The sequence below is a fragment of the Rhamphochromis sp. 'chilingali' genome (assembly GCF_963969265.1).
Source record: "Rhamphochromis sp. 'chilingali' genome assembly, chromosome: 17".
Classification (NCBI taxonomy): domain Eukaryota; kingdom Metazoa; phylum Chordata; class Actinopteri; order Cichliformes; family Cichlidae; genus Rhamphochromis; species Rhamphochromis sp. 'chilingali'.
Window position 1 is genome coordinate 20,661,754 of NC_137944.1, and position 24,712 is coordinate 20,686,465.

The window sequence follows — 24,712 nt, forward strand, 5'->3', positions numbered from 1 at the left end:
TTAACTTTCTGCCAAGAAGAGTGGTCAAATATTCAGCCAGAACTATACCAGAGGCTTGCTCATGCCTACCAAAACTATCTGGCTGCCGTGCATCATGCTGAGGGACATCTAACCGATTATAAACACTTATAAGTCTGTATTTATACTTTCGACCCCATGTGGATTGGAGAAGATCCAAAGTGAGTAACACTCAGCCATTGTCTTTTAAAGTCATCAAAGATTTATGCTGTACAATCATTCCACCCCGGATAAAGAACAGTTCAATAAATCACTAAAAGCTAAAATTACCATGAAATTTGAAATGACCATGATGAGTGGATGTAAGAACTTTTGACCATAACGGTACCTGCAAAATAAAATAACACCAAATGTTAGCATGCTAACTTCATGCTGTATAACACAAAATATCACCCTTTTTGAATTTGTTCATCTTTAATTACTCTAATTAATTACTAAGCAGAACATTTTTTTTATTAAGTGGGAAAAAAAATATTTCAAGCTGCCTCATTCAGCTGTTCTTTAGGAAGCACTGTCATGGATTACACTCATTCATGTGAATGTAAACCTTCTACCTTTGGCTTACATCCAGCAGGGTGTTATTGCCTCCAATCTATCTTTATAGCTGCTGTAAAATGATTAATTCCCGACTGCTTCCCACCCCAGCCAGTAATAAACAATCTCATACATGTGTTTGGATAGAAATATGTGAGCAGGGAGCATAAACAACACGAGCTGTTTAATAAACCTTGTACAAATGTATCGTGAGCCTCTATTCATCTGGTGGGAAAAGTCTGCAGTGGAGTTTTAAAAATGAGATTATGACCGTAAAGCTTTGATCAAAACCAGATGTGGAAACATGCACCATGTTTGCAACCCAGCATTTATTCTCTGTGTCCAGGCCTGCACTGTCCTATTGGCTTAAGCTGTTTGCGTCTCTAAAAAGTGCTCCAGACACAGAACCATCTGCTTTGTGGTATGCAATCGACGTGAGGATGCATCACTTGACATTAAAGTGTGTGCAGCAGGAATAAAGTAGTTCAGCAGAGCTACGACGTGAACAATGGGGGCATTTACTCGAAAAGATGTCAGCATGAAAAAAGAAAAAGTGTCCTGATTCTGTCTTTCCTTTAAGCTTTGACCCCCTGAGGCTCTCGCTCATCCATAAAAATGATTGATTGCATTACGCGCTCAACTCAGCGGGAAAGAAGCACTAACGTACTCAGAGCTGTAATAACATTCAGTAAAGCAGCTGCTGCTAAAGTGAATCATGTACTAAGCTGCCCTCTTATATTAAAATAGACAAAACTGATGTACTGCTATCAACTTTTTAAATGTTGTACCCAATTGTGGAAGAGCTATATACAAGAGCATCTTAATGCTGTTAAGTTATGCCTGAAAGGAAAACTTTCATTTATGTTATTGTCATTATATCTAAAGTGAAACATATGAAGTTTTTTGTTTTAGTTGTGATGGTTATGGCTTATAGCTCATGAAAAACAGAAATCCAGTGTCTCAGATTGTTAGAATATTTCATCCAGTTAATTTATATACTCAGTACTTGACTGTGGCTCTGTTAGCAAGAATTACTGCATCAGGGTGGTGTAACACGGAGGTGATCGGGTTTTGGCGCTGCTGAGGCCAGGCTGTTTTCATGTTTCCCCCAGACTCTCTGTGAGGTTCAGATTAGGCGACCCGGCGGTAATAACACGGTGAGAAAAACATGCTAGTTTTGGTACCGTGGGCTGGTACTTATTCCTCCTGGAACAGGAAACCTGCACCTCCATAAAGCCTGTCCACAGATGGAAGCATGAAGTGCTCTAAAATCTCTCAGTGGACGCTGCATTGACTCTGGACTTGATAAAACACAGTGGCTAACCACCTCCAACAGCAGCAGATGACATGGCATGCCAACTCATCACAGCCTGCAGAAACTTCACCCTGGACTTCAAACACATTGGATTCTGTGGCTTTCCACTCTCCTTCCAGACTCCAGGACTTTGACTTCAAAACGAAATGCAAAATTTACTTTCACCTGAAGAGAACTTTGGACCAATGAGCAACAATCCAGTTCCTTTTTCTTCTTTGCCCACTTCTGACTATGTCTCTAGCTCAAGAGCAGCTTGATATTAGGAATACAACAGCTGTAGCTCCTTTTCTGAAGACATCTGTGCACTGAGCTGTTCAATTGGGTTCAAGTGTGGGATCCTGGCTTGCATACTCAAGGACATTCGCAGAGTGGTCCTGAAGGCGCTCCTTTGTTATCTTGGCTATGTGCTTAGGGTCATTGTCCTGCTGGAAGATGAACCTTCGTCTCAGTCTGAAGTCCAGAGTGCTGTGCAGCAGTTTATCATAAAGGATGTCTATTTACATAGCTGCATTCATCTTTCCCTTGACCCTAACTAGTCTCCCAGTCCCTCCTGTTGAAAACTGTCCCCACAGCATGATGGTGCCACCACCATGCTTTACTGTAGGGATGGTATTGGCCAGGTGATGAGCGATGCCTGGTTTCCTTGGTATTCAGGCCAAAGAGTTCAATCTTTGTTTCATTAGACCAGAGGGTTTTATTTCTCGTGGTCTGAGATTCCTTCAGGTGTCTTATGACAAACTCCAGAGAGGCTGTAATGGGCCTGTTACTGAGGAGTGGCTTCCACCTGGCTGTTCTACCATACAGGCCTGATTAATGAAGTGCTGGAGAAATGATGACCCTATGCTTCGCATCTCACCAGAGAGCAGCTGGAGCTCTGTCAGTGTAACCGTCAAGTTCTTGGTCACCTGACTAAAGGCTAGCTCTAAGAAGAGACCTGTTGGCTCCAAATTTCTTCCATTTATGGGTGATGGAGGAGGCCACTGTGTTCATTGGGACTTTCAATCCTGCAGAATTTTTTTGTACCCTTCCCCAGATCTGCGCCTCGGTACAATCCTGTCTCCGAGATCTAAAAACAATTTGTTGGACTTCATGGCTTGGTTTGTGCGCTGACCTGTACTGTCAACTATGGGACCTCGTATATACAAGTGTGTGCCTTTCCAAATCACATCCAATTAACTGAAATCATCACAGGACTCCAGTTAAGCTATAGGAACAATGACGGATTGTAAGTTGAAACAGGATACACCTCACTTCAAGTCTGAGTGTCATGACAAAGGCTGTGAATACTTAGGTACATGTTAAACTTTTGTTCTTTATATTCAATAACGTTTCAAGAATTTTAAACAAAGTTTTTCATGGAATTTTGAGGTACAAATGAATTTAATGCACATTGGAATAAAGTTGTAACATGACAAAATGTGGAACAAGAAAAGTGCTGTGAATACTTTCTAGATGCACTGCATCCCCCAAAACAAAATTAAATACATTCTAATAATTATTCTACTAGTTTGCGCTACCAGATTTTGTATTTTCATGAGCTACTACAAGCTGTAATCACAAAAATTTAAATGTGTAATGGCTTGAAATGTAAGTGCAGATAGATACTGAAATAGACAAGTTGCCAGTCCATTACAGGGATTGGCTCTGACAGCTGTAAACACTCATTTTCTGCCAGTTTCTTTTTTTATTCTTGTCTCTGTGTGATGTCTATAATCATCAGATGCACAGTTGTAAGCACAGAAGCCCCACCAACCTGCTGCTCAAACCCTTTGTTTATGAGTGGCAGCCAATCAGAAGAAAGCGAGAGATGCTAAAACAGCTTGTTTCAGAAGTTACTTAAATTTCCTGCATGTCTGCGGTGTTTCTAAAACCAGAAATTTCACAGGTCTCTTTAGAGGGAACAGCACATGTTCAAGATGTCTGTAAATGATAATAATTGTAATATAGCAAACAATGAGACAAACTGAATATTTAAGAAGGAAAAAAAAGAGTGAGAATGCTCAGTATTTAGGTCAGAGGATCACCCGTAGCAGCTTTGCTTGGACCTAATCTTGAAACCTCCATCATCAAAGTTGTATCCATCGTGGAGTTCAGTCCATGCTGACACAAGATCCCATTAGAAAACTGGAGAACAGGATCAACAGACAAATGTCAGAGGAAGTGAACATAAGCCATGGACCTTGAAGTTATGAACTGGGGTCGGGAAATAAAAGCATGCACTAGTCAGGCACACACTCATTCACAGTTATAAAGTGCGCATCTGCAGAAATCCTTCAGCTGTTTGCAGACTCTGCAGTAAACACTATTTCTGACGGTTTTTCTTGTCCTTTGTGCGATTTCCAGTTTCTCACTGGGCTCTAATTTGTTTAAAATGGGCTTTTTAGTGGAAACAGATTAGGTTCAATCTTTGACTTAATGCAGATTCAGTTTAACAAAAAAAGTGAGGGAGGACTAGTTCCTCCTTTGGACTTCTCTGGCTTCATCGCAGACCGCAGAAAGAATGAAAAATGACACAAGACCCACAAAGTCCTAAAAAATATTTAGGAGGCACAAGAGGAGGTCCCATTTCCTCTTCAAGTCTTTGTTCTGCTCTAGGTTGGTGGTCTCACCCTCACTCCAGCTCAGAGTTAAGGTAGTACAAAGTTGCATTATGTTTCAGTATTTCAAAGTAAGATCATCTTTTTTTTCCACCTCTTATCGAGTAAACTGAGTTAGTCTGATCCAAGTTTTAATCACATGCTTCAGCAGAGTTGGAGCTGTAAACCCGCACTGTAGTTGTTCTCTGTTGGAGCCAGAGGAGAACAGAGGAGGCTCAGATTTCTTGGCTTGATATTTTCTGATTTTCCACTGTTGCCTTCACGTCCTCCAGAAAACATTGGAATTCTCATGACAGTTGCCCAAGGATACTGTCGATCCACAAACCCGTAGACGACCTGCTCGATCACCTGAGCCACATCTATTACGTTTTTTGTTTTACTTTAATTTAATTTGATCAAATTAACAAAAAGAAGAACTACTAACATTTTCTCTATTTTTATTCAACTTTAGTTGGCTTTTCAAGTTTACAAAACCGCTTTAGTTAGCTTTAATTTTTTTTCTTTAAATGTCCAGTTTTTTTCCTTTTATTTAACTTTTTTTTTTTTTTTTTTTACATGTAGCTTCACTTTTTAGTTTAGCTTACCATACTAGCTATAATAACCTAGAAGCTGGTTTATTATTTCTGGTAGGATTTCATCATAAAGCTAAATCAGAGCTAAACAAAAATAAAAAAAAAAGGTGTTTCCTAGCTGTAGAATATTTTGTGCGCTTGTATTACAATCTGAATGCAAAGATAATATTATAACAACTTAAGGTCAGTGTGTTATTACTATCCCAGGAAGTAAAGCTTCCTGCATCCTTGGATCCTCAGCTAGGATGAGGAAATACTCCACAAAAACAAGCAAACACAGGTGGGGGGGAGGAAATTAGCCCATTAAAAACACAGTCCGTGTAACAATGAACAGGTGCAATAAAATTAAAAGAATACCAGCTTACAAACACACATTAGAAAACGTGTACAGCCTGACTGTGACTGTAAATGCATTTCACAGTGTAGAAGAAACAGGATACGAGGGGTCCTTGAAGGCAGCACTTGACTGACAGTCCCGCAGTCTAATCCAGGGAGTGAGGACTCAGCAGCTCCGTTATGTGTCGAATCAACGTCGGCTCGGCGCTTACAGGCTGTGACTGAGAAAAACCCTGCCGTACTTCGCTCATTCAGCTCTTAAAGCTCACTTTTTCAGCTCAAGCCGTCGGGCTCCTCGCTACAGATTTGCTCCAGAGCCGGGACTCCGCAGACGTTACGTCGGGACAATGGAATCTAACGTTATCCCGGACAGTGTCCGCCATCAGCGGCTACAGCCGGGCATCGGATTCAGTTCGGGAGCGACCGGGACCCTCCGCTCCTCTCTCCGGCCCGGGGTTACGGTCCCCATCGCACCGTTGCTGTCCTCTCCGGCCTCTCTGGCGGCGTCCTCCGGGCCTCCTCCCCCGCCGCCTCCGCTGCAGCTCCACAGCCTGTACGGCGGAATGGGAGCGGGGCTGGGGCCGGGGGCTAGCGGTCACTGTAACCCGGGGAACCCGGCCGTGCTGAAGGAGGCGGTGGAGGCTGTGGTTCGCAGCTTCGCCAAACACACGCAGGGTTACGGCAGAGGTAATGTCCGCTGCTGACACTGTCCTGGAAATAGCGGCGTTAACGCGTGTCATACTGCTTCAGGCTGTAGCTGGGGAGGGGACTTTTGGAGAGCTGGAAACCACTTTCAGCTGCGCCATTTGTTTGGAAGGAAGGCACAAAAAACCTCCACCACACTTAGAACAAACTCCTGTAATTTCCACCTTTATCTCCGGTGTGTAAACACACCAGTGGTCATTTGCACCTGATGCAATGTTACCGTGAAGTTTCCTTTGATATTCGCTCCAGTCACTCCATCACAGGATTAACATCCAGGGGCTGCAGGGGTTTGCATTTACGAACAATACACTATTGTTCGTAAATTAGCCGTTACACTCATGTTACACGGTAAATAACAAGAATAGACACTGTGGAAATCGATAATAACCTTGAAAAATGAAAGAGCAGTGCCCCTATAAGGCTTTATGTACTTTATATTAAACTTTATATTATTACTTCATGATGTGCAAAATGCACATCATTAGTAATAATTACTTGAAAAATCCAGTTTAATTTAAAGTACTTGACTGATTTCTATCAGAGTTTTCCTAAAACTATCATTAGACCAAAAGCTTAAGTAATGTTAACATGTGTGCCTGTCCCAGGCTAATAGGATTTATTTCCAAAAGATGGTCCCCATGTGTCCCTAACTAACAGCCTCTCCCCCTGCATGCCAGTTAGGCTTCTTAACACAATTATTGGCAGCATTTTTTGAAGACTTTTGGCAGTAAAACACACACACGAGGTGATGTAATTAGGCTTTCCTATACTTTTGTTTTCAAGCGATTAAGTTGCAATTTCAAAAAGGCCTATTAAGTGTATTTAAAGGAGTACTATAAGAAAAAAAAGGGGGGGCATGTGTGCAAATACACCTTTGGAAAAGATTTCGTTGGACTTTCAAGTGGAGTTGCAGGATGTTCTTTGACTGTAGTTTGGATCAGCTTCACATTACATCCTTCGATATCTCCGAGAGTTTCCTGTCTCTTTGCACTTTTGTTATGGAGGAAATCCTCAGAATTGGATAAAAACAGACCAAGAGGCCTTAATAAACCACTGTCACAAGCCTGAATTGGTTTGTTAGCCCCAGTTGCTGCACTACAGGCTGCAGACCCGCAATGCAAATCCAATATCTCGTCATACCTCCAGACTTTAAAATAGAGTAGATTCTGGACAAAAGCTGCAGTGGAAGTACAAAAAACAGTATTTGTAAAATAAGTTTTTTTTAACTTTATGTAAAAAGCATTAAACACACAAAAAAACTGTCTTTAAAGTAGCACCAACTCTTGCCCACATTAATGAGCAGATTTAGGCTGTTTCCGTTTCTTTAGGCTCTCTCTTTATGTAATCCCAGACTGACTTGACTTTGAGATCAGGGCTCCGTGGGGGCCTGACCATCTGTTGCGCCTCTCCTTGTTCGTGTTGACACTGAAGATGGTTCTTTACAACTCTGGCTGTGTCTTTGGACGCATTATCTGTCATCCTGCAGAGCGAGCGAGCGAGAGATCAGGCGCCTCCCTGATGGAAAGCAACCAAAATATTTAAAGTATCTAAAACATTTTAAAACTTTTGATAAAAACTGTGTCACAGAGTAAAAGCAAGAGAGCCGTGTGTGTTTAAAAAATGATTTGGATTGTCCTTCAGGGCTCTATAGTATGGAAAATATGGCTTGTAGTTTGTTGACAGAAGCTTTAATTTTTTGTTTTTAATGTTCGACAAAGTGGCCTGGCCTCCAGAGCAAGATTCAGGCGGTAACTTCGTTCAAATCGTGTTGGCTGCACACATATTTCCCAACAGACCCCAAACCCAAGTAATCATTTATGACTCAGTTGCAGAGTTTGCAGCTTTCCATTGTTGTTTTTGTTTCCTTGTGGATGACATGAACTCCGTTCTCTCGTGTGAGGGCCAGAGTCGAGTGTTTTTCTCCAAGCCTCTCCTCTGAGGTGATGCAGAATTTCCTCTGGGCAGCCACCTAAAATCTTTCCGGAAAACCCTGTGGCATCCTGGAGACGACCTTCCCCTGCACCTTTCCATCTTTGTTTAGAGAGGATGTCGCAGAGCTCGCCTAACGGCTACAGACCAAAACATGTAAACTGCACTAATGATTTGTATTAGTGTGATGTAACAGGGCTTCTTCTTTTATCTGTGTGTCCTGCAGTGAACGTGGTGGAGGCTTTGCAGGAATTTTGGCAGATGAAGCTGACCAGAGGAGCCGACCTGAGGAACGGAGCCCTCGTTGTTTATGAAATGGTCCCGTCCAACAGCCCTCCTTATGTTTGCTATGTTAGCCTTCCAGGCGGCAGCTGCTTTGGAAGTTTCCAGGTGCAGTGTCTGCTTTCTGTTAGCGTGAATATTATGAAATATGCAGTACTGTATGAAAGTCTTTATACTTTGCTTCCAAAGGAGCCGGACTTCCTTGGAATTTTTAAAGCGGGTTTGGACATTGGCTGCTTTTTTACTCCGTTTCAAAGGAACGTTTTTTTATGCATGTCTGCACATAACAGACATCTTACAATTTTAAACTGCTGCCTGTCACAAGAACACATTTCTTTAGTCGAGCATGAAAAATGTGAAAGCTTAGGCATAAAATTGTATATATTTGTGATTTCCAAAGAGCTATTACTGGAAAACTTGGTATACGTCTCGATGGTGCGCAGTGGAGGACAAAAAAGAAGCAGGAAGCCTAAAAAACTATCTAGAGCATATGAACAGTATCTGAAGGTCACGTCCTTAAAAAAAACTCTCAAAGACCTGACAGGAGGGATGAACCAGTGCTGTGTCTACACGTAACAGACAACTCGGCAGTTAACCAACCAACCAAGTGTATCTTTAACTACTTTGTTGCTTTCATCCTGCCACAAAAACACATCATTTGTTCAATTTTCTTTAGCCGAGTCTGTAAAAATGCCAACAATAACATAGTTTGACAGGCATAAAGTTATATTTTCATATTAACGAGGTGATTCCCAAACATCTGTTGGCTGAAAACTTGGCATAATGCCTTGACAAAAGAAGTGGCCTAAAAACTATCTACATCAGACGAACGGTATTGGAAAGTTATTTACGTAAGAAATAGAAAGGAATCCAAAAAAGACCTGACAGGACCTGAGAGATGCATCTGGACCTTCAGCTGATCCATCTAATGTTCATTGAAGCCTCATCATAAATGTCCCTGTGGAAGGCTGGCTGTCAAGGAGTCATTCTTAAGGAAGGCTGAGTTATGCCAAATTACATGAGTGTCTACAGTCACGTGTAAAACAAGGTGGAGGCTCTGTCATGGTTTGAGGTTCCATTTCAGTCTGACGGACTTGTGAACGCAGAAAAGTGCCCTTAGATTTTGATTCAACATGCAACACCTTCTGAAAAGGATCCAATTCGCAACAACTTCAGTTTTCAGCACGCACAATGGACCACTATCAGTCATGGATTGGGCTCCCAGGTGCCGTCAACATCATTGGGATCATCTTGACATAAAACCGAACAAAAAGGCAGCCAACATCCAAAGAAACTACTTAAAGAAATGACAAGAAAGCTGCCAAAGCGAGCTCAGGCTGTGTTGAAGAATAAAGGTAGTCATACCAAGTACTGACTTTCGAGGTCATTAACTCTAATTTTCCTTCCCGCTTTCCCATCAACATATAAAAAAACGAGGAGTGGCTCAAGACTTTTTTTGCACGTTACTGTAAAAACACGCCATTGTCTTTGGTTGAACGTCAGTGAATGTGTTGTGGTTTGGTTATTCTGTTGCAAGCATTCCTAAAACCACAAGACCAAATATGGATGCAAGCTCAAAGCCACAAAGAGTCATTTAAAGACCGGCCGGGTTGTCGTTGGCCTTTTGACTGTTTATCTGTCCACTGATACATGCTCTCTTTGCTGTTTGACAGTTCTGTCCCACAAAGGCAGAGGCGAGACGCAGCGCCGCCAAAATCGCCCTGATGAACTCCGTTTTTAACGAACATCCCTCGCGTCGGATTACAGACGACTTCATTGAGAAGAGCGTGAATGAGGCGTTGGCCTCCTTTAATGTAAGTTTAAAAAAAGAACTGCAGAGAACTCAAAGTTGTGTTTGTACGACTGTCAGTCAAGTAGGATGGTCGATTTGAACGCGCTTCCAAAAACATGATGTATTAGGTTAATTTTGCTCAGTTGCTGGCATCATACGCATGGATTGTTTTGTTTTTTTACACATAGTAAATATTATGAAAGTGTATACTATGGATACAAATAGCTGATGCTTCTCAAAATTAAATGAAGGAAAATTACACTGCATTGGACTGACTCCCAAACTCAACACAAATATGTGCCAAATATCTGTAGGGAGATATGAGTAAGTAGCATTTACTATGTGAGCTCAACCTGTGGCTGACTTGACTTTAAGTGCTTGTCTATGCTCACAGGGAAACAGAGAAGAGGCCGACAACCCCAACACAGGGATCGGGGCGTTTCGCTTCATGCTCGAGTCCAATAAAGGAAAGTCCATGCTGGAGTTTCAGGTGCGTGTTTTAAGTAGCTTTTTAAAAAAAAAAACAAAAAGAAAACTTATGATAAATGTAGGCCCAGAGCCTGTATGAGAGTAGCTACATACAGAACACGTATGCATAAAAGTAGCAGTTTTATGTGTAAATGTTCGCCCAAAAGTGATAATATGTAGTTAGTTTGGCCCCACAGTGTTGAATTACTGGTCTCTTATTCTTGGTCTCGGCTGTGTTTGTCTTCCAGGAGCTGATGACTGTGTTCCAGCTGCTGCACTGGAACGGAAGCCTCAAAGCCATGAGAGAACGACAATGTTCCCGACAGGTAAAGCCAACAAATGCCTTCTATTATACAAAAATAGTAACAGTTTTCAGCTACTTTTATTTTATTTTTTTAATGAACAAATTTCCCAGTAATCAGTCACAAAATTAAACCTACTGAGAGGTGAAGTGAAAAAAAAAGAGATTATCTCCACAGTGCAATGTCCTGCTGTTTCTTAGCTCCTCACCAAAATGCAAAACTTGCTCAGGAACAGCTCAAGGACCACAATGAAAAGCCCAAATTCCTATTCTTTTCCCTTTGTAAGAGTCGGGACAGATTCAATCAATCGAGGCCCCACCCAGCAACCCACATATCCAAAACGAACCGCATCCAGCGTCCCAGTGGCAGACACCAAAACACTCCCAAAGAGGTCCTGTGTCCACGCCCAGATGGGCCACAGCTGTTTTGGTGACCAACACAAAATCTGACTGGTGGTTTTAATGTTGTGGCCGATCAGCGTTTAGCAGGGCTTTTTCTCTGTGACAGGACTGTTCTAGATAAATTTGTAGTTATCTTTCTCACCATGAGCAGTGAGTGAAAAAAGAGCAAAAACAAAGCATGTGCCTCCTAAAATATGTGTGTTTCAAAATAATCCCCATTTATCTCAAATTGGGCTTTTGTACAGCCCCTTAGCCCATCCTCTGAAAGTTGTTGTAGCGCCAGTTAGGGTCTCCCTCCTTTTAAGGCAGCCACATGAAGCCGCTTTAAAAGGAGGTGCGGTGTAGTCGAAGCTTTGTGCATGATATGATCATAAAAATGAATTCTTTGCATTTTTCTTCTAATTTAAAACTCTTTTTTGGCATCATACAGAGCCAAGAGTAGAAAAAACTGTCTGCACATACGTTGACCTCTCTTGAGAGACAACAGAGAGTGCCTACAGCCATCTGTGAAATATGGTGGAGGCTCTGTCATGGTTTGGGGCAGCATTTCAGCCAGTGGTGATGGAGGTCTTGTCAAAAATGATGGAATTATGAATGCATGACAGTGTGACAATGATCACAAACACACTGCCAGTGCAGTGAAAGCATACCTGCATAGAAAAACACACAGCGGAGCACTATCAGGGCCATGGATTGGCCTCCCCACAGGCTGGATTTCAGCATTACTGCAGCAGTGTGGGATCATCTAAAGATAGCGAACATCCAAAATAGAGCTTTTCATGTTTTTCAAGAAGTCTAGAGGACAAATAAGAATAAAGGTGGTCCAAATGTTGACTTTCAACCTTGTTAGGATTGTATAACTCTGTTTCTGTCTTATATATACTGTATTTCTGTGCATGTTTACTGTGCTTATTTCACATTTTCACCAAAAATTATAAAGAAATTTCATGTCTTATGAAATTTAAAATGAAGTTTTATTAGGTTCAGCATCAGAATCTGAATAACTCGAGGAATATCTAATTGGGAATGCTGTTTCCCACTATCACATCTTCTGACTCTAAATGACTTTCTGGCTGAACTTGCAGGAGGTGCTGGCTCACTACTCCCATCGGGCTCTGGATGATGACATGCGCACTCAGATGGCCGCCGACTGGGTGAACCGAGAGCAGAGCGTAGCGGGCACCATCGCGCAGGAGCTGGCCACGACAGAGCGGGAACTAGAGGACGCCAGGCTGGCGGGCAGAGAACTGCGTTTTTACAAAGAGAAGAAGGACATCCTCATGTTAGCTGTGGGTCAGCTCAGTGCAGCCAACACCGCCACTCTGCCATCACACTAAACCAACCGTATGGCAACATGCCTTCACACTCCGTAGGATTCCTGGTAACAGTACTGATCACTTCATAGGTGACTTCTCAGAACGTTTTAGGTTTGGTTTTGTTTCGTGTACCAGGTAATCAAGCCTTGACTTACAGTATGCACATCTTGTCCATAAAACAAATACTAGCCGCTATAGCCCGTTACCTCTTTGTGCCTAGTAATTACAGGATGACAGTGCTTTTTTTCTAGATGCCTGTAAAAGTGCTCGGCATTCAATGTGACTGGGATTTACATGTTTTGTTTTCATTATTTCATACTGTACTTACTCAAAGTAGACCTATGGAGACAAAACCTTTATGGATCAGTGAATGTACGGGGCATAAAATGACCCATCAGACCAAAACCTAATGAGGTATAGCTCCTGTGTTTCTTCTCGGCTTTGGTTTGTTTTGGTTGGTTGTAGTATTTGGGATGGGAAGATGCCAAAATTGATGATGCAAGAAGCCTGTGTTTGTTCATGAATAAAGCACAGGAACAGAGGTCACCCACTCAGCAAGATATGAATGAAGGGGATAAAAGATCCCAGCTAATATCACCGGTTTTCTGTAATGGATGTGCAACCTGCTCCTACAGGTTTTTTATGGGAAGCAGCCTCTAATAATACTAGACTTCCAGTAAGCACAGAAATACGCTTATTGACTCATGTAATAATAATTTGTGGGTAATTTGCAAATGAAGAAACATGTCAGCAGGTAATTGATGCTCTGACAGCAGCTCAGGTTAAAAAAAAAGATCAAATATTAAACCACCACTATGCCGTTGTACTTCAGCTTTTCTTGCAAAGGCATTTTTTAAAGCTTCGTCTCTTGCTTGGCGACGATGACACTAGCCGAATGTATCATTTTTAATGCGTTATCAGCAAAAAGGACCTGCAAAGCAACACGACTTACAAAAACTGCAAAATCTGCTCTTGTGATGCAGATTGTGTTGGTCAGCTAGTGGAGTTCAAACAAAGTGAGTGTTTGTTAGGACTTAAATGTAGGTCAGGGTCTCAGCAGTTAAAAAATGGAGGCCAGAGAATGAGTTGGGCTTTTTTTCTCTTTTTTTTTTTTTTAAAGCTGAACCATCAGTTTTGAGTCATTGTAGTCAGAACAGTGCCAGCTTCTGTGGTCTAAGTTTTTTTTGAGATACTGGAAGAAGGAATTGGGTTTTGGCAGTGTTATAATGTCTGCATGCCAAAAAAATGTAATATAACAGGCATTTATTACCATTTTTTCCCCATAAATGTCATAACTTTATATTTGTTCGTCTTTATAAAATGCATTTTTATATGTTGTAGGGATAAAGGCGTTTTAACAAGCAGCATTAAAAAGACCCCACACAAGTTTTAATTGATGTGATATGGTTCTTTTGGATGTAATGAAAGTCAGACAACAGGAGGGCTCGTTCTTGCTGCTGAATGCTGGATTATTAGCAGGAGCAGAACCCGATTATACGAAATATAAAGAAAGAACAAACAAAGAAAAAGTGCAGGAAGTTTCTATAACTCATCTCTGGAGTCTTTGTGCCTTTATGAAAATGGTAGCTAGCAATGTTTGAACAGTCCTCTTTACACATGCGGTTAATTTCTTACTGTTACAGAATTTTAAAAGAATAGTTCAAACATTTGGGGGAAATTTACTCTAAGAATTTGATTGACGTTACACGAAGGGCGTCTGGTTAATATGAAGCTAAATAAAGCCGCTTCGCCATAGATTAGCATAAAGACTGAAAACGGATGTAAACAAGTTCCCACACTCGGCCCCAAAGGTAACAAAATCTGACCAATGTTACTTCATTGGTCTGAATCACAGACTGTATAAAAAAGATGGACATAGCTTCTCTGCTAATATAGAAGCTTGTGAGCTACCAATGTATAGCAAACGTTGAATGGCTCTTTGCAGAAATGGATAAAGGTGTGTTCATGTCAAAGTGTTAGACAGCTGATGACAAGGAAATGATCTGCCTTCACAGAGCTTTCTGATTGGCAGAGCTAGCTAAATTTCAACTTAACTTGAAATTTCAAGTTAGGAATGGCGATTTTTAAAAATTTTTTTCCAGCAAACAAGCCCCTGTAGTCTGAAAAGTGAAGCCAGTGCAGAAGTGCCTTCAACCTGCATTCTTTATAATTGTCAACTCCTCTGGAATGACTGACCCCAGTCACTACTTTCCTTATGTCATTGTGGTCCCTTTTAACACACAGCATGATGTCTGTTGGTAAATTATGAGCTGGTGTTGACTATGATAAAATACGGTGTGTGCTAGACCAGGACTGTTGTGGAGGGCCGGATCAATAAGCTGAACTACTTTCTGCTCAGTATTCATTTTTATCTCTTCATAAGCTTATTGATCCAGCCGTCCACAACAGTCCCAGTTTCTCACCACTTGTTTGTTATGTCTGGTATCAAAACAGTCCAAAATGCCAAATGCAGGGCTTCCAAACCAGTGGGTGATGACATGGTGGCTACGTCCGTCTTTTAATTACAGTCTGAAGTGGCATCTGTGCTGGGTAATACTTCCAGTACCTGCAGAGTGTTTTATTCAAATAATTTCCTTAATATGCTACATGGCGATTGTGAAGGATGTATTTAATATTATTACCTTTGGTATAAATTTATAAACATTATATACTGATTCTGTTTCTGTTTTCTTTTTTTGTGCCCACTTTGCAGCATATGTGTGTGGTGCAAATATAAAAATGTTGACTTTGCAGTTCTCTTTAATTAATAATGCAAATTTATAATTGACAGAAAAAGTCATCTTTATATATCCTGGTTAATATCTTCAACTTTTTCAAATGTGTAAATTTCAAATCAGTAAATTTTAAACTTGGTACTAAACAGATTGCCAGGATTTCATATGCAGAAACACTTTCAGGGATTTTATCCTTCTTTGACTCAATTAAGAAAAGTAAATGTGATTAATGAGGAAATCTCAAGCAGTGTTTTAATGAACTGCTTAACGGGAAGGAGGCTGAGGCTGTTTGTTTCAATTTAGATGCTCAACTTCTGGTTTGTTTGGGTTTTTAGTTTGTTTGTTTTTATAGCCACAAGCCATTAATCTCAAGGCTCCTTCTGTAAAAATGCCTTTGATCTTTCTTTGTTATCAATATAATTGAAGTTTTTTTGAACCGTATGTTTGTTTTTTGCCATTTGTTTGCTAAAAAACAGTTTTGGCTCTACATGTTTTTGTTTTTTTGTTTTTTTTGCTTTGATGCATGATGTGTTGATTAAGTTCTGGTTTTATATGTTTCATATTCTATACAGTATTGTTTTATAAGAGTGTTTCTCGAGGTCCTTACTGTTTGTATTTTCTATGAACATTTTGTATTCCATGTTTATACTTTTAGTAGATTTATATGTATATGTAATAAATTTGCTGTTACAAATGGCACTGTGTCGAGCCACTTGTTTTCAGTGACTGAAAATCAAGGCCACACACACACACACACACACAGTGGTAATAATTTAATATTCCAAATTAATAAAAATGCATATTCCAGATTTTTAGAGTATAAAAGCACTGATTTCATTCACTTTATTTTTTTTAAATTATGCAATAACTTGCAAATGCCACCAGAAGGCATAACAGCCTTCCACCCACAATCTTAGTTAGGCATCGTAGGCATCAAAACCAAACACGATTAACATTACAGAGCAATACTGGTGCATTTATCTTTCCTCTTTCAGAGCCCACAAGAGTTATCAAAGTAAAAACAACTTTAATAGACTAATTTCCTCTATTACCTCAGATAATCAAAGGACTTGATACCCCTGTCCAGGTTGCTCAGGATCTTGAATGGCAGCATCACCAACTGGATAGGGAGCTGCGCCTGACCGGGATCACTTGGTTCTCATGGGGGTCGTTTTAGGAGATTTAGGAGATTGAACCATTAAGTTCAATCTCCTAAATCTGGGTGACATATAAATCAAATGATTCAGCCAAGATGATCGCATGGGATCCAGACTGTTGTCCATACTGCCATCAACGAAATGCTACCCTACCGTGTGCAGGACAGAAAGAAAGAGGGAGAGCTTTTAACCTGAATCCTTTAGAATCCTAAATGAGACTACAACCCCACTGACTACCTAACTACAACTAAGCTACTCAGTACCTGGACTGTGTTTGTGAAACTAATTAATTATGTTTGTTATTATTAAATTAAAATAAATTAATAATAAGTTGTTTGGAATTTTTCTTTTTTTTTTTTTGGAAAATTGTGTCCAGAAGCATTAAAAAATAATTAAATTCAATTCTAGCTGAAATGAACTCGTTTTTCACATAATGTTCTTTAAAATCCGACATTTAATATCATACCAGAAAAAATTAAATTAAATTAAATTAAATTAAATTAAATTAAATTATTTTTTTTGTTTTATACTTCCGGTACACAACATCGGAAGAGGCGGGGTTTTATTGTGCTGCGCTCCCCCTGCATTGGTCATTCAACATGGCAGCGGGACCAATTTCAGAAAGAAACCAAGGTAAACTCATCATTAAACTCTGTTTTGTTTCTTTGCACTTCTCATTCATAAAAGTGCTGGTACATTTCACCGGAACCGGCTCATTTTTACGTACCGACTGCCTCCTTTAGACAGCAGTTTGTGATAAACAAATGGCAGATCACATGGAAACATTGAGTTGTCGCTAGCTTAGCATGTCGCTGATTTTCCTTTGCAAACAGACTTTTTAATCCTTTTACTTGTTACTTATATAGAAGCCAGTTCAGCGATGGTTTTTGGTTGTTTTAAAGTGCGACTCTTCCAAACAAATTAGCAGCAGACTTAACGTCTAGTTGACCAACAACTACAAGTAGCCGAAGAAGCTAACAACATAGCTTATAGCTTGACTCGGCGGTCATGTTAAACATATTAAACGTCTTTGTTTCGTATCGTGCTGATTTTATACGGGGCTATTTTATTTCTTGATGTGGGTATACAGATATAGGTATTTTAGATGTAAACACTAAACGTGAGTTTCCTGATTAAATATTGTACACGTATAATAAATGTGAGGAGAGTGTGAGAGGCAATAAAGGAACTTTAAGAAGAAGCAAGTAAATAATTTATAAATCTTTTATCCGGTCACAACGCATAGTTATCTGTACACATCTTCTGGCTGAATTATATTAACAGGCCTTCCAAAGGACACAAGCGACTGGATCTCACTGATTAACTAATTTATTTCCAAATATTAGCTATTTTTCTATTCTTGAAGTTTCTCCATCGACTTTTACTTTAATGTCACGTGTGTCCACTGAAAAAGAGATTGACGACCTGTGATGACGCACTGATCATTATGAGGTTTATTTTCTCTTCATGTTTTAGACGCTACTGTATATGTTGGTGGTTTGGATGAGAAAGTGTCTGAGCCGTTACTATGGGAGCTTTTCCTGCAGGCTGGTCCTGTGGTCAACACACACATGCCCAAAGACAGAGTCACAGGCCAACATCAAGGTAAGTAATCAGATCACCTTTTTGGTACGTGTTTTGAAGGATCACTAAAAACAAGCTCATCTAACAGTTTTTGCTACTTTCTCAGGCTATGGCTTTGTGGAGTTCCTCAGTGAAGAGGATGCCGACTATGCCATCAAAATCATGAATATGATAAAGCTCTATGGCAAACCGATCAGGGTTAATAAAGCTTCTGCACACAACAAAAACCTGGATGTCGGTGCTAACATCTTCATCGGTAACCTGGACCCAGAGATTGATGAGAAACTGCTCTACGACACGTTCAGTGCCTTTGGTGTGATCCTCCAGACGCCAAAGATCATGAGAGACCCAGACACCGGCAACTCTAAGGGTTATGCTTTCATCAATTTTGCCAGCTTCGATGCATCCGATGCCGCCATTGAGGCCATGAACGGCCAGTACCTCTGCAACAGGCCCATCACAGTGTCGTATGCCTTCAAGAAAGATTCCAAAGGAGAGCGTCACGGCTCGGCCGCAGAGCGACTCCTGGCCGCTCAGAATCCTCTCTCCCAGGCAGACAGGCCTCACCAGCTGTTTGCAGATGCTCCTCCACCGCCAACGGCTCCAACGCCAGTCCTGACCACGCTGGGAGCTGCGATGGCCATTCCAGGTAAGCAAATGGAAGTTGTTTTATTGCATTTTGGGCATTTGAACATTTCTGTGGGGTGTTACACAACATTTCAGGCACCGTTCATCAGGTAATGTGGAAAAATCTTGTTTCCGTTAATAAGAAGTTAATAGGTGTCGATTTTAAGTGATTAGCTTACAAGATGAATTTGGGTTTCTGGTACAACTTGACCTACTTCCAGGAAAAAGAAGTAATCAAACTGGAGTGGTCTAAGAATAAAAGTTGTTCCTCATACGTTTTAATCTCTTTTTACATTATGCTCACATGGAACTTCCTGTAGTTTACTTTACATCTGAATGGTTGGACATTAAATAAAAAGAGCAGTATCTATTACACAGAGTTTGTCCAGTGGGCTGTGATGATATATTTTAAATAGTTTTGTCTGTCTAAGAGAACGATGCAGTACTTGAATGATTATCTTAGAATTGCTGTTCAACAGCCAGCCCCATCTTGGGCTCGTTATTCATGGCAGTTAATTATATTACTCTGTTAAACTATCGATTAAAGTACAAACGGCGTCAGTTAAACTTAATTTACGAAAGCGTGAGTTTGCCTTCTTTTGCACACACACAATCCAATTGTTGACCAGATCCTGTTTGGAAATAGACAGGACGTTATACCTGCTGCTCATGCTTCCTGTACGCTCAGTTATTGTGATCATTTTATTCTAAGAAGTAATAAATTCTGAGTAATTAGCAGGTGATATGCCGGTGATATGCGGTCATGTTGTTGTGCTTCCTTTTGTTCTTCTCGGGATAATCTCTAAACAGCAGCAGTATGTGATTAATTGTTATAGATTACAGGCTGTCATGGGAGTAGCTGAGTTTCCATCATGAGCATTAAGATGATGTAGGAAGTGTGTCTGTGCTGCTCTGGATGATGCCTCTTTTATCAGTAGGTGATAAAGAGATTATTTTTAATCTAACTAATCTTGATCAGTGTGTGGAGTAAAGTGAACATGACAGCTGACAGATTGGTCCTTTAATGAAGTTCTTCATAGATATTACATTAGCTACCATGGGTAGATCATTATAAGTCACATTGCTCTGCTCAAATGTGAAATATGAGACTCACTTTGCAAATGCAACCTGTTTGCGTGCAGGCATGCCACCTCCTGGTGCTTTCCCTCCTGTTCCTCCACCTGGATCGATACCTCCATCAATGCCCCCTGCTATGGCTATACCACCAGTAGCTGTGACACCAGGCCCGCAGGGTGGTGGCGGACCTCCACCCGGACCACCACCGTTCCCTCCTGGCAGCATGCATCCAGGTAAAGCTACATTTATGCTTTCAATGTGTTTCCATATTCATTCCTTGTGGAAAGTAATGCAGTAGTACGTTATAAAAGTTTAGATATGTATATTTACATGCTTTTTATGTAGTTCTTGTACATATGAGCCTGCATGACGTTATCAGTTATAGATTACCTGTGTTTGGCGTATTTAAATATACCTGGAGTTTCACTCTTACCAGTTTGGTCCATGTGGACAAATGTTAAGCTTGAGCTTGCTTTGTTGCTGCCATGCAGGTATGCCTCAGATGCCCATGCCTCCTCCTGCTCCTCCTGGCATGGTGCCTCCGCCTCCTGCTCCACCAGGATCAAACCCCCGGGCACCGCCGCCCCCCAGCATGCCTCCACCCCCACCTATGGGCATGCCTCCCAGAGCGCCATATGGGCCTCCCACAGGTAAGCGCTGTGGCATCTCCTTCAGTCTTTGTTGTCTAATAAAAGTTTCTCTGAGCACCAAAATAAGAGGAAAAGTCCTTCAAAGAAACATTTCCCTGTAAAAAGAATCATTGAAGGGTTCTCTCCGTAACACAACTGATATTATGCATTGAAAATGGTTTTGCTGTCTTGCGCTCAGGTTGCGCTGTTGTTGATGAAACACATTGATAATTTAGCATATAAAATAAACATTTGAGCTGTGAGATGATTTGGAAAGCAGTCAAATGTTCATTGACTCATGCTGATGCCTGTGAAGGTACCCTACTAAAATTTGTGAGCCAAGCCTTAAAAAATGTATTATTGCTGTTACACCAGCCAGCTGTGGCACAAAATCTGGGCTCTGATACCCAGAAGAAAGGATATGGGAAGGAAGCTGAATAAGATGTAACATCATGTTGGGCGGCATGGCAAGACAGCAGTTAGCACTGTTGCGTCATGGCAAGAAGGTTTCTGGTGTGAACCCCGGCTCCTGGTAGCGTTTTACAGCGGTTTTATCAGACTGTGACCACTTGTTCTCTCTCTCTCTCTCAGGCCCTCCTGTCCCTCCAGGCATGAGAGGGCCTCCTCCTCCCATGCCTCCACCTGGCTATGGTGCCGGTCCTCCTCGACCACCTCCCTTTGGCTTCCAGAGAGGACCTCCGATGCCACCGAGGCCCCCAGGTGTCCCCCCACGGGCTCCTCTGAGAGCACCGATGCCATCGTAATTCCTGTTAGATAACTGTCTGTCATTTTGCTTTTTTTAAAAAAACGCATCCTTAGGCTTAGTTTGTAAGCGTGAGAGTAATTTAACCACCTGTTTGTATTTTGGGTTTTTTTTGGTCATTGTACAGATGAACAACAAATAAAAATTTTAGTACAATTCTTTACTGTTTTTATTTACTCTGACAACAAAACACAGCATCAAATAACAGACTTGTGGCTCTAAAAGGGACACAGATCAGATGTTGCTTTCAAAGTATAGTTTTATTCCTCCCGGAGCATCTGTGTGCTCAGAAATCTTATAGAAGAATTGTTGAAACTATTGCTCCTAGGTGAGCTGTTGTGGGGGCATGGGAGGAGGTCCGGGGGGTGTACCCAGGACAGCTGGAGGAACTGGAAACTGCTGGAATGACAGTGTCACTGTGCCTAGTGAAGACATACACTGAGAGGGTCCTTTAAGCTTGAATGAAATTTACAGCTGCCCACATGGATAAACCAAACTCCTCCTGGATGAAGGTTTTATTTATTTATTTATTTATTTATTTATTTATTTTTTCTAAATGACATCAGAAACAGCAGTATGCGACATTACGTGATGGCAGAGCTTCAGTTCATCCTTTGTCATTTTTTTTTTTTTTTTTTTAATAAATAGGACAGGGGGAATGAATGAGAGAGAGAGGGGGAGAGAAAGAAAGAAAACCAAAGGGGAGAAGAGACGGTGAGAAGGGGGGGGAAGAGAGAGAGAAAAAAAAAAAGAAAACTCCTGGGTCACCTGTATGGAGAAAAAAAAACAAACAAACAAACAAAAACAAACAGAGGAGACAGCAAACAACAAAGAGCAACATAATAATAGAGAAAACAAAGCACCATCACAATAAACTAGCTAGTCATAGATATCAGTATTTACTAAGTAATAAACGATATTGTGCAGCACGCAAGATAGACAGCGCACAGTGTGCTTTGAGGCAGCAGCCAAGAAAGCTTTAGTCCGCGTCTGTGAATACCCATGTGTGCATACCTGTGTGGATCAGCATGCTTGCATTCCAAAGGTTTCTCCATGTAATGATCTGCTAGGGAGTGTGGGGGGGCCACAGCCCCGTCCTCCAGGGTGTGAAGCGGGTATGGAGGAGATCAAAACTCCAGACATCCAGAGGCCCCCAGAACACAAGAGACCAAGGAAGACCAACAGAGGGGCAGCCGCGCCACTGTCCCAGTAAGAGCTGAGGAGAGTCCCAGATGAGGGCTCGCCCAGCAGCCGCGGAGCAGAAGTCAGGGGGAGTTGCAGTGACGCGCCCGTGAGCTCCGCCGGCCCCCAGCTGCGCCTGAGTGACCGAGCCCTAGGCCGAGAGGCCGGGGGCACCCCACCTCCAAAGGGGCCCGAGCGAGCCCCAGGCCCCAGGCCCCGACAAGCGGCCGCCAAGGAGTGAGCCGGTGTGCACCCGGACGCCCACCCCCAGACACAAAGAACCACCAACACACTGACACCTGAGGGAGTCCGCCACCGGCAGGGGAAGTGGTGGTGGGTGGAGATAGGCCTCCAAACCTTGGAGGGCCTGAGGTGTCCCCAGAGAGGTGGCGTCTGATACCCAACCTGACATATAGACACAGACATACAGGCACACACAGACACAAACATCCATTCCCACCCTCATGCTCTCATATGCACTCACTCCACACTCAACCAACGTGGAGACAGACATAAAGAGACGCTGTACACACAATCACACTCCCCAAGCGTACTCTACAAACCGGGTCTAGGTACCCTTGCCCCTGGAGGGGGGAATTGCACCCAGACCCAGGTGGTGTTACCCTTTTCCCTGCGGTGGGGAGAGGCAGACCACCCCGACTCCGCAGCAGCAGGGAGGCCCCACACCCCAGACCGCAGTCGGACGGCCAACTCCTCCTACTAGCCCTCCCGCTCCAGCAGGCCGCAGAGAATGGGGGTGGGAGAAGACTCCAAACCTCCCTCCACCCGCTCATTGTAGTGTTGATGCATATGTGTTCTAAGGTGCAATTAAAACCCAGGAGGGCATGGAGCTACCTGCCAAGGAGCAGCAGGTAAGCGCATAGTCCCTCCTGCTAACCCTCAATGACTAAGTGTATTTAAAATTGAGAGGTGGGCAACGACGTCAGGGGTGAGGTATACACCCTGATGGTGATTTGGACTCCGTGATTGTGCCCACCCCCAAGATCCTATATGTATGTGTAATGAGAGTGTGAATAATGTGAATGTCTAAGTTGTGGGATAAAATTGAGGCAGAGGCAGCCAGAAGGGGACGGGGGGGGGGGGGGGGGGGGGGGGGGGCGTAGCCTCCTCTGCACCCTGGTGACATACTCCCACTCCAAGGCCCTGCATGTGTGGGTGGTTGTGGAGGAGCGGGAAGAGGGAGGCAGCTGGAGATGGGGAGGGAAGGAAGGGAGGGGCAGGTAACCCCTCCCTGGGGCCAGCTCCCCCGCTGACCCCAGTAGGCACTCCCACCCTCCGCGACCCGCCAGGGAAGGGGGGCCCAGGCCCATCAGACCGGGGCCCAGTGCAGTAGCGCCCCCCGGCTCCACAGAGCCCTGGACAGTCCACCCAACCCCACCACAGAGAAAACTGCACCCACCCCACCAACCACACATCTTCCAGACTACATAAGACGGTAAACGCCCAGGCTGAGATCTTCCTCCACCTCTCCTGTATCTCCCCCTCCTGCAGAGAGTTCCTGAGAGAAGAAAGCTCCTGCAAGATGTGACCATCCCCCCCACCAGTTGAAGAGCCCCCCAGGCGGCTCGATGCACCGGCGGCTGAAGGTTGAAGGTTGAAGGTTTTATGATCAGAGGAGACAAAAATTGAGTAAAGGTGAGGATTTCACACCTAACAACAGCACCAGCTGTCAAGCATGGTGGTGGTAGCATCATGCTGTGTGGCTGTTTTGCTAGCAGTGGTACTGGTACACTGCACAAAGTGTATAGAAAAATGAAGAAGGCGTATTACTTCAAACCAAGTCCTAGATGTTTTTAACTTGTACACAGTTGCGTGTTCCAACAGGACAATGATTCCACGCACATCAAAACTGGATTTGAATGGATAAAGCAGGCTAACCTTCTGGAAAGCCCAACCTCAAGCCTGCTGAAAATCTGTGGGCTACAATTTAAAGCTGGGTCGGTACCAGGAAACTTACCAGTTTAAATGAACTACCAATTCTGCCAAGAAGCATGAGCAAATATCGAGCTAGAATTATGCCAGAAGTTTGCTGATTGCTACCAAAAACACTGTGCAATTTGAAAAGGCTCACTTAACTAAGCATTAGTGGGGATTATGTACACAGGAAAATGGCGAGAATGATTTTTCCAGAGTTAACATTTTCATCTAAGAATAATTTTTACTCATTTTGGATTGTAATCATTTCGATTGGCCACTGGAGTTGAACAGAGAAAAAAAAAAACGGAGGAAATTCCTAAGTTTCCTAAGTTTCCTTTCTGCTGCTGTCCTGCAGTGGAACAGAGACAACTGTCAGCGGTGAGCCAGGTAAGTGAGTAAAGTGCTTAATAATGATTTCATTTAGGATAAAATGGGGATTTTTTTGTTTATCTG

The 24,712-nt window shown here is 42.4% G+C and overlaps 2 protein-coding genes across 2 annotated transcripts; both read left to right on the forward strand.

Annotated features, from left to right (window-relative positions):
- The first annotated feature begins 5,515 nt into the window (after positions 1–5,515).
- On the forward strand, positions 5,516–15,985 carry lix1l (limb and CNS expressed 1 like). Its single transcript, XM_080863907.1, has 6 exons — positions 5,516–6,059; positions 8,233–8,396; positions 9,962–10,102; positions 10,475–10,570; positions 10,797–10,874; positions 12,337–15,985. Exons 1-6 carry the CDS (start codon positions 5,720–5,722, stop codon positions 12,586–12,588), a joined length of 1,071 nt encoding a protein of 356 aa, XP_080720033.1. The 5' UTR covers positions 5,516–5,719; the 3' UTR covers positions 12,589–15,985.
- A 1,020-nt stretch (positions 15,986–17,005) lies between these two features.
- On the forward strand, positions 17,006–21,297 carry sf3b4 (splicing factor 3b, subunit 4). The gene is made up of 6 exons (XM_080863986.1): positions 17,006–17,092; positions 17,936–18,064; positions 18,150–18,692; positions 19,813–19,980; positions 20,239–20,397; positions 20,968–21,297. The coding sequence occupies exons 1-6, from the start codon at positions 17,059–17,061 to the stop codon at positions 21,138–21,140; spliced, it is 1,206 nt and encodes a 401-aa protein (XP_080720112.1). The 5' UTR covers positions 17,006–17,058; the 3' UTR covers positions 21,141–21,297.
- Positions 21,298–24,712: the final 3,415 nt, after the last annotated feature.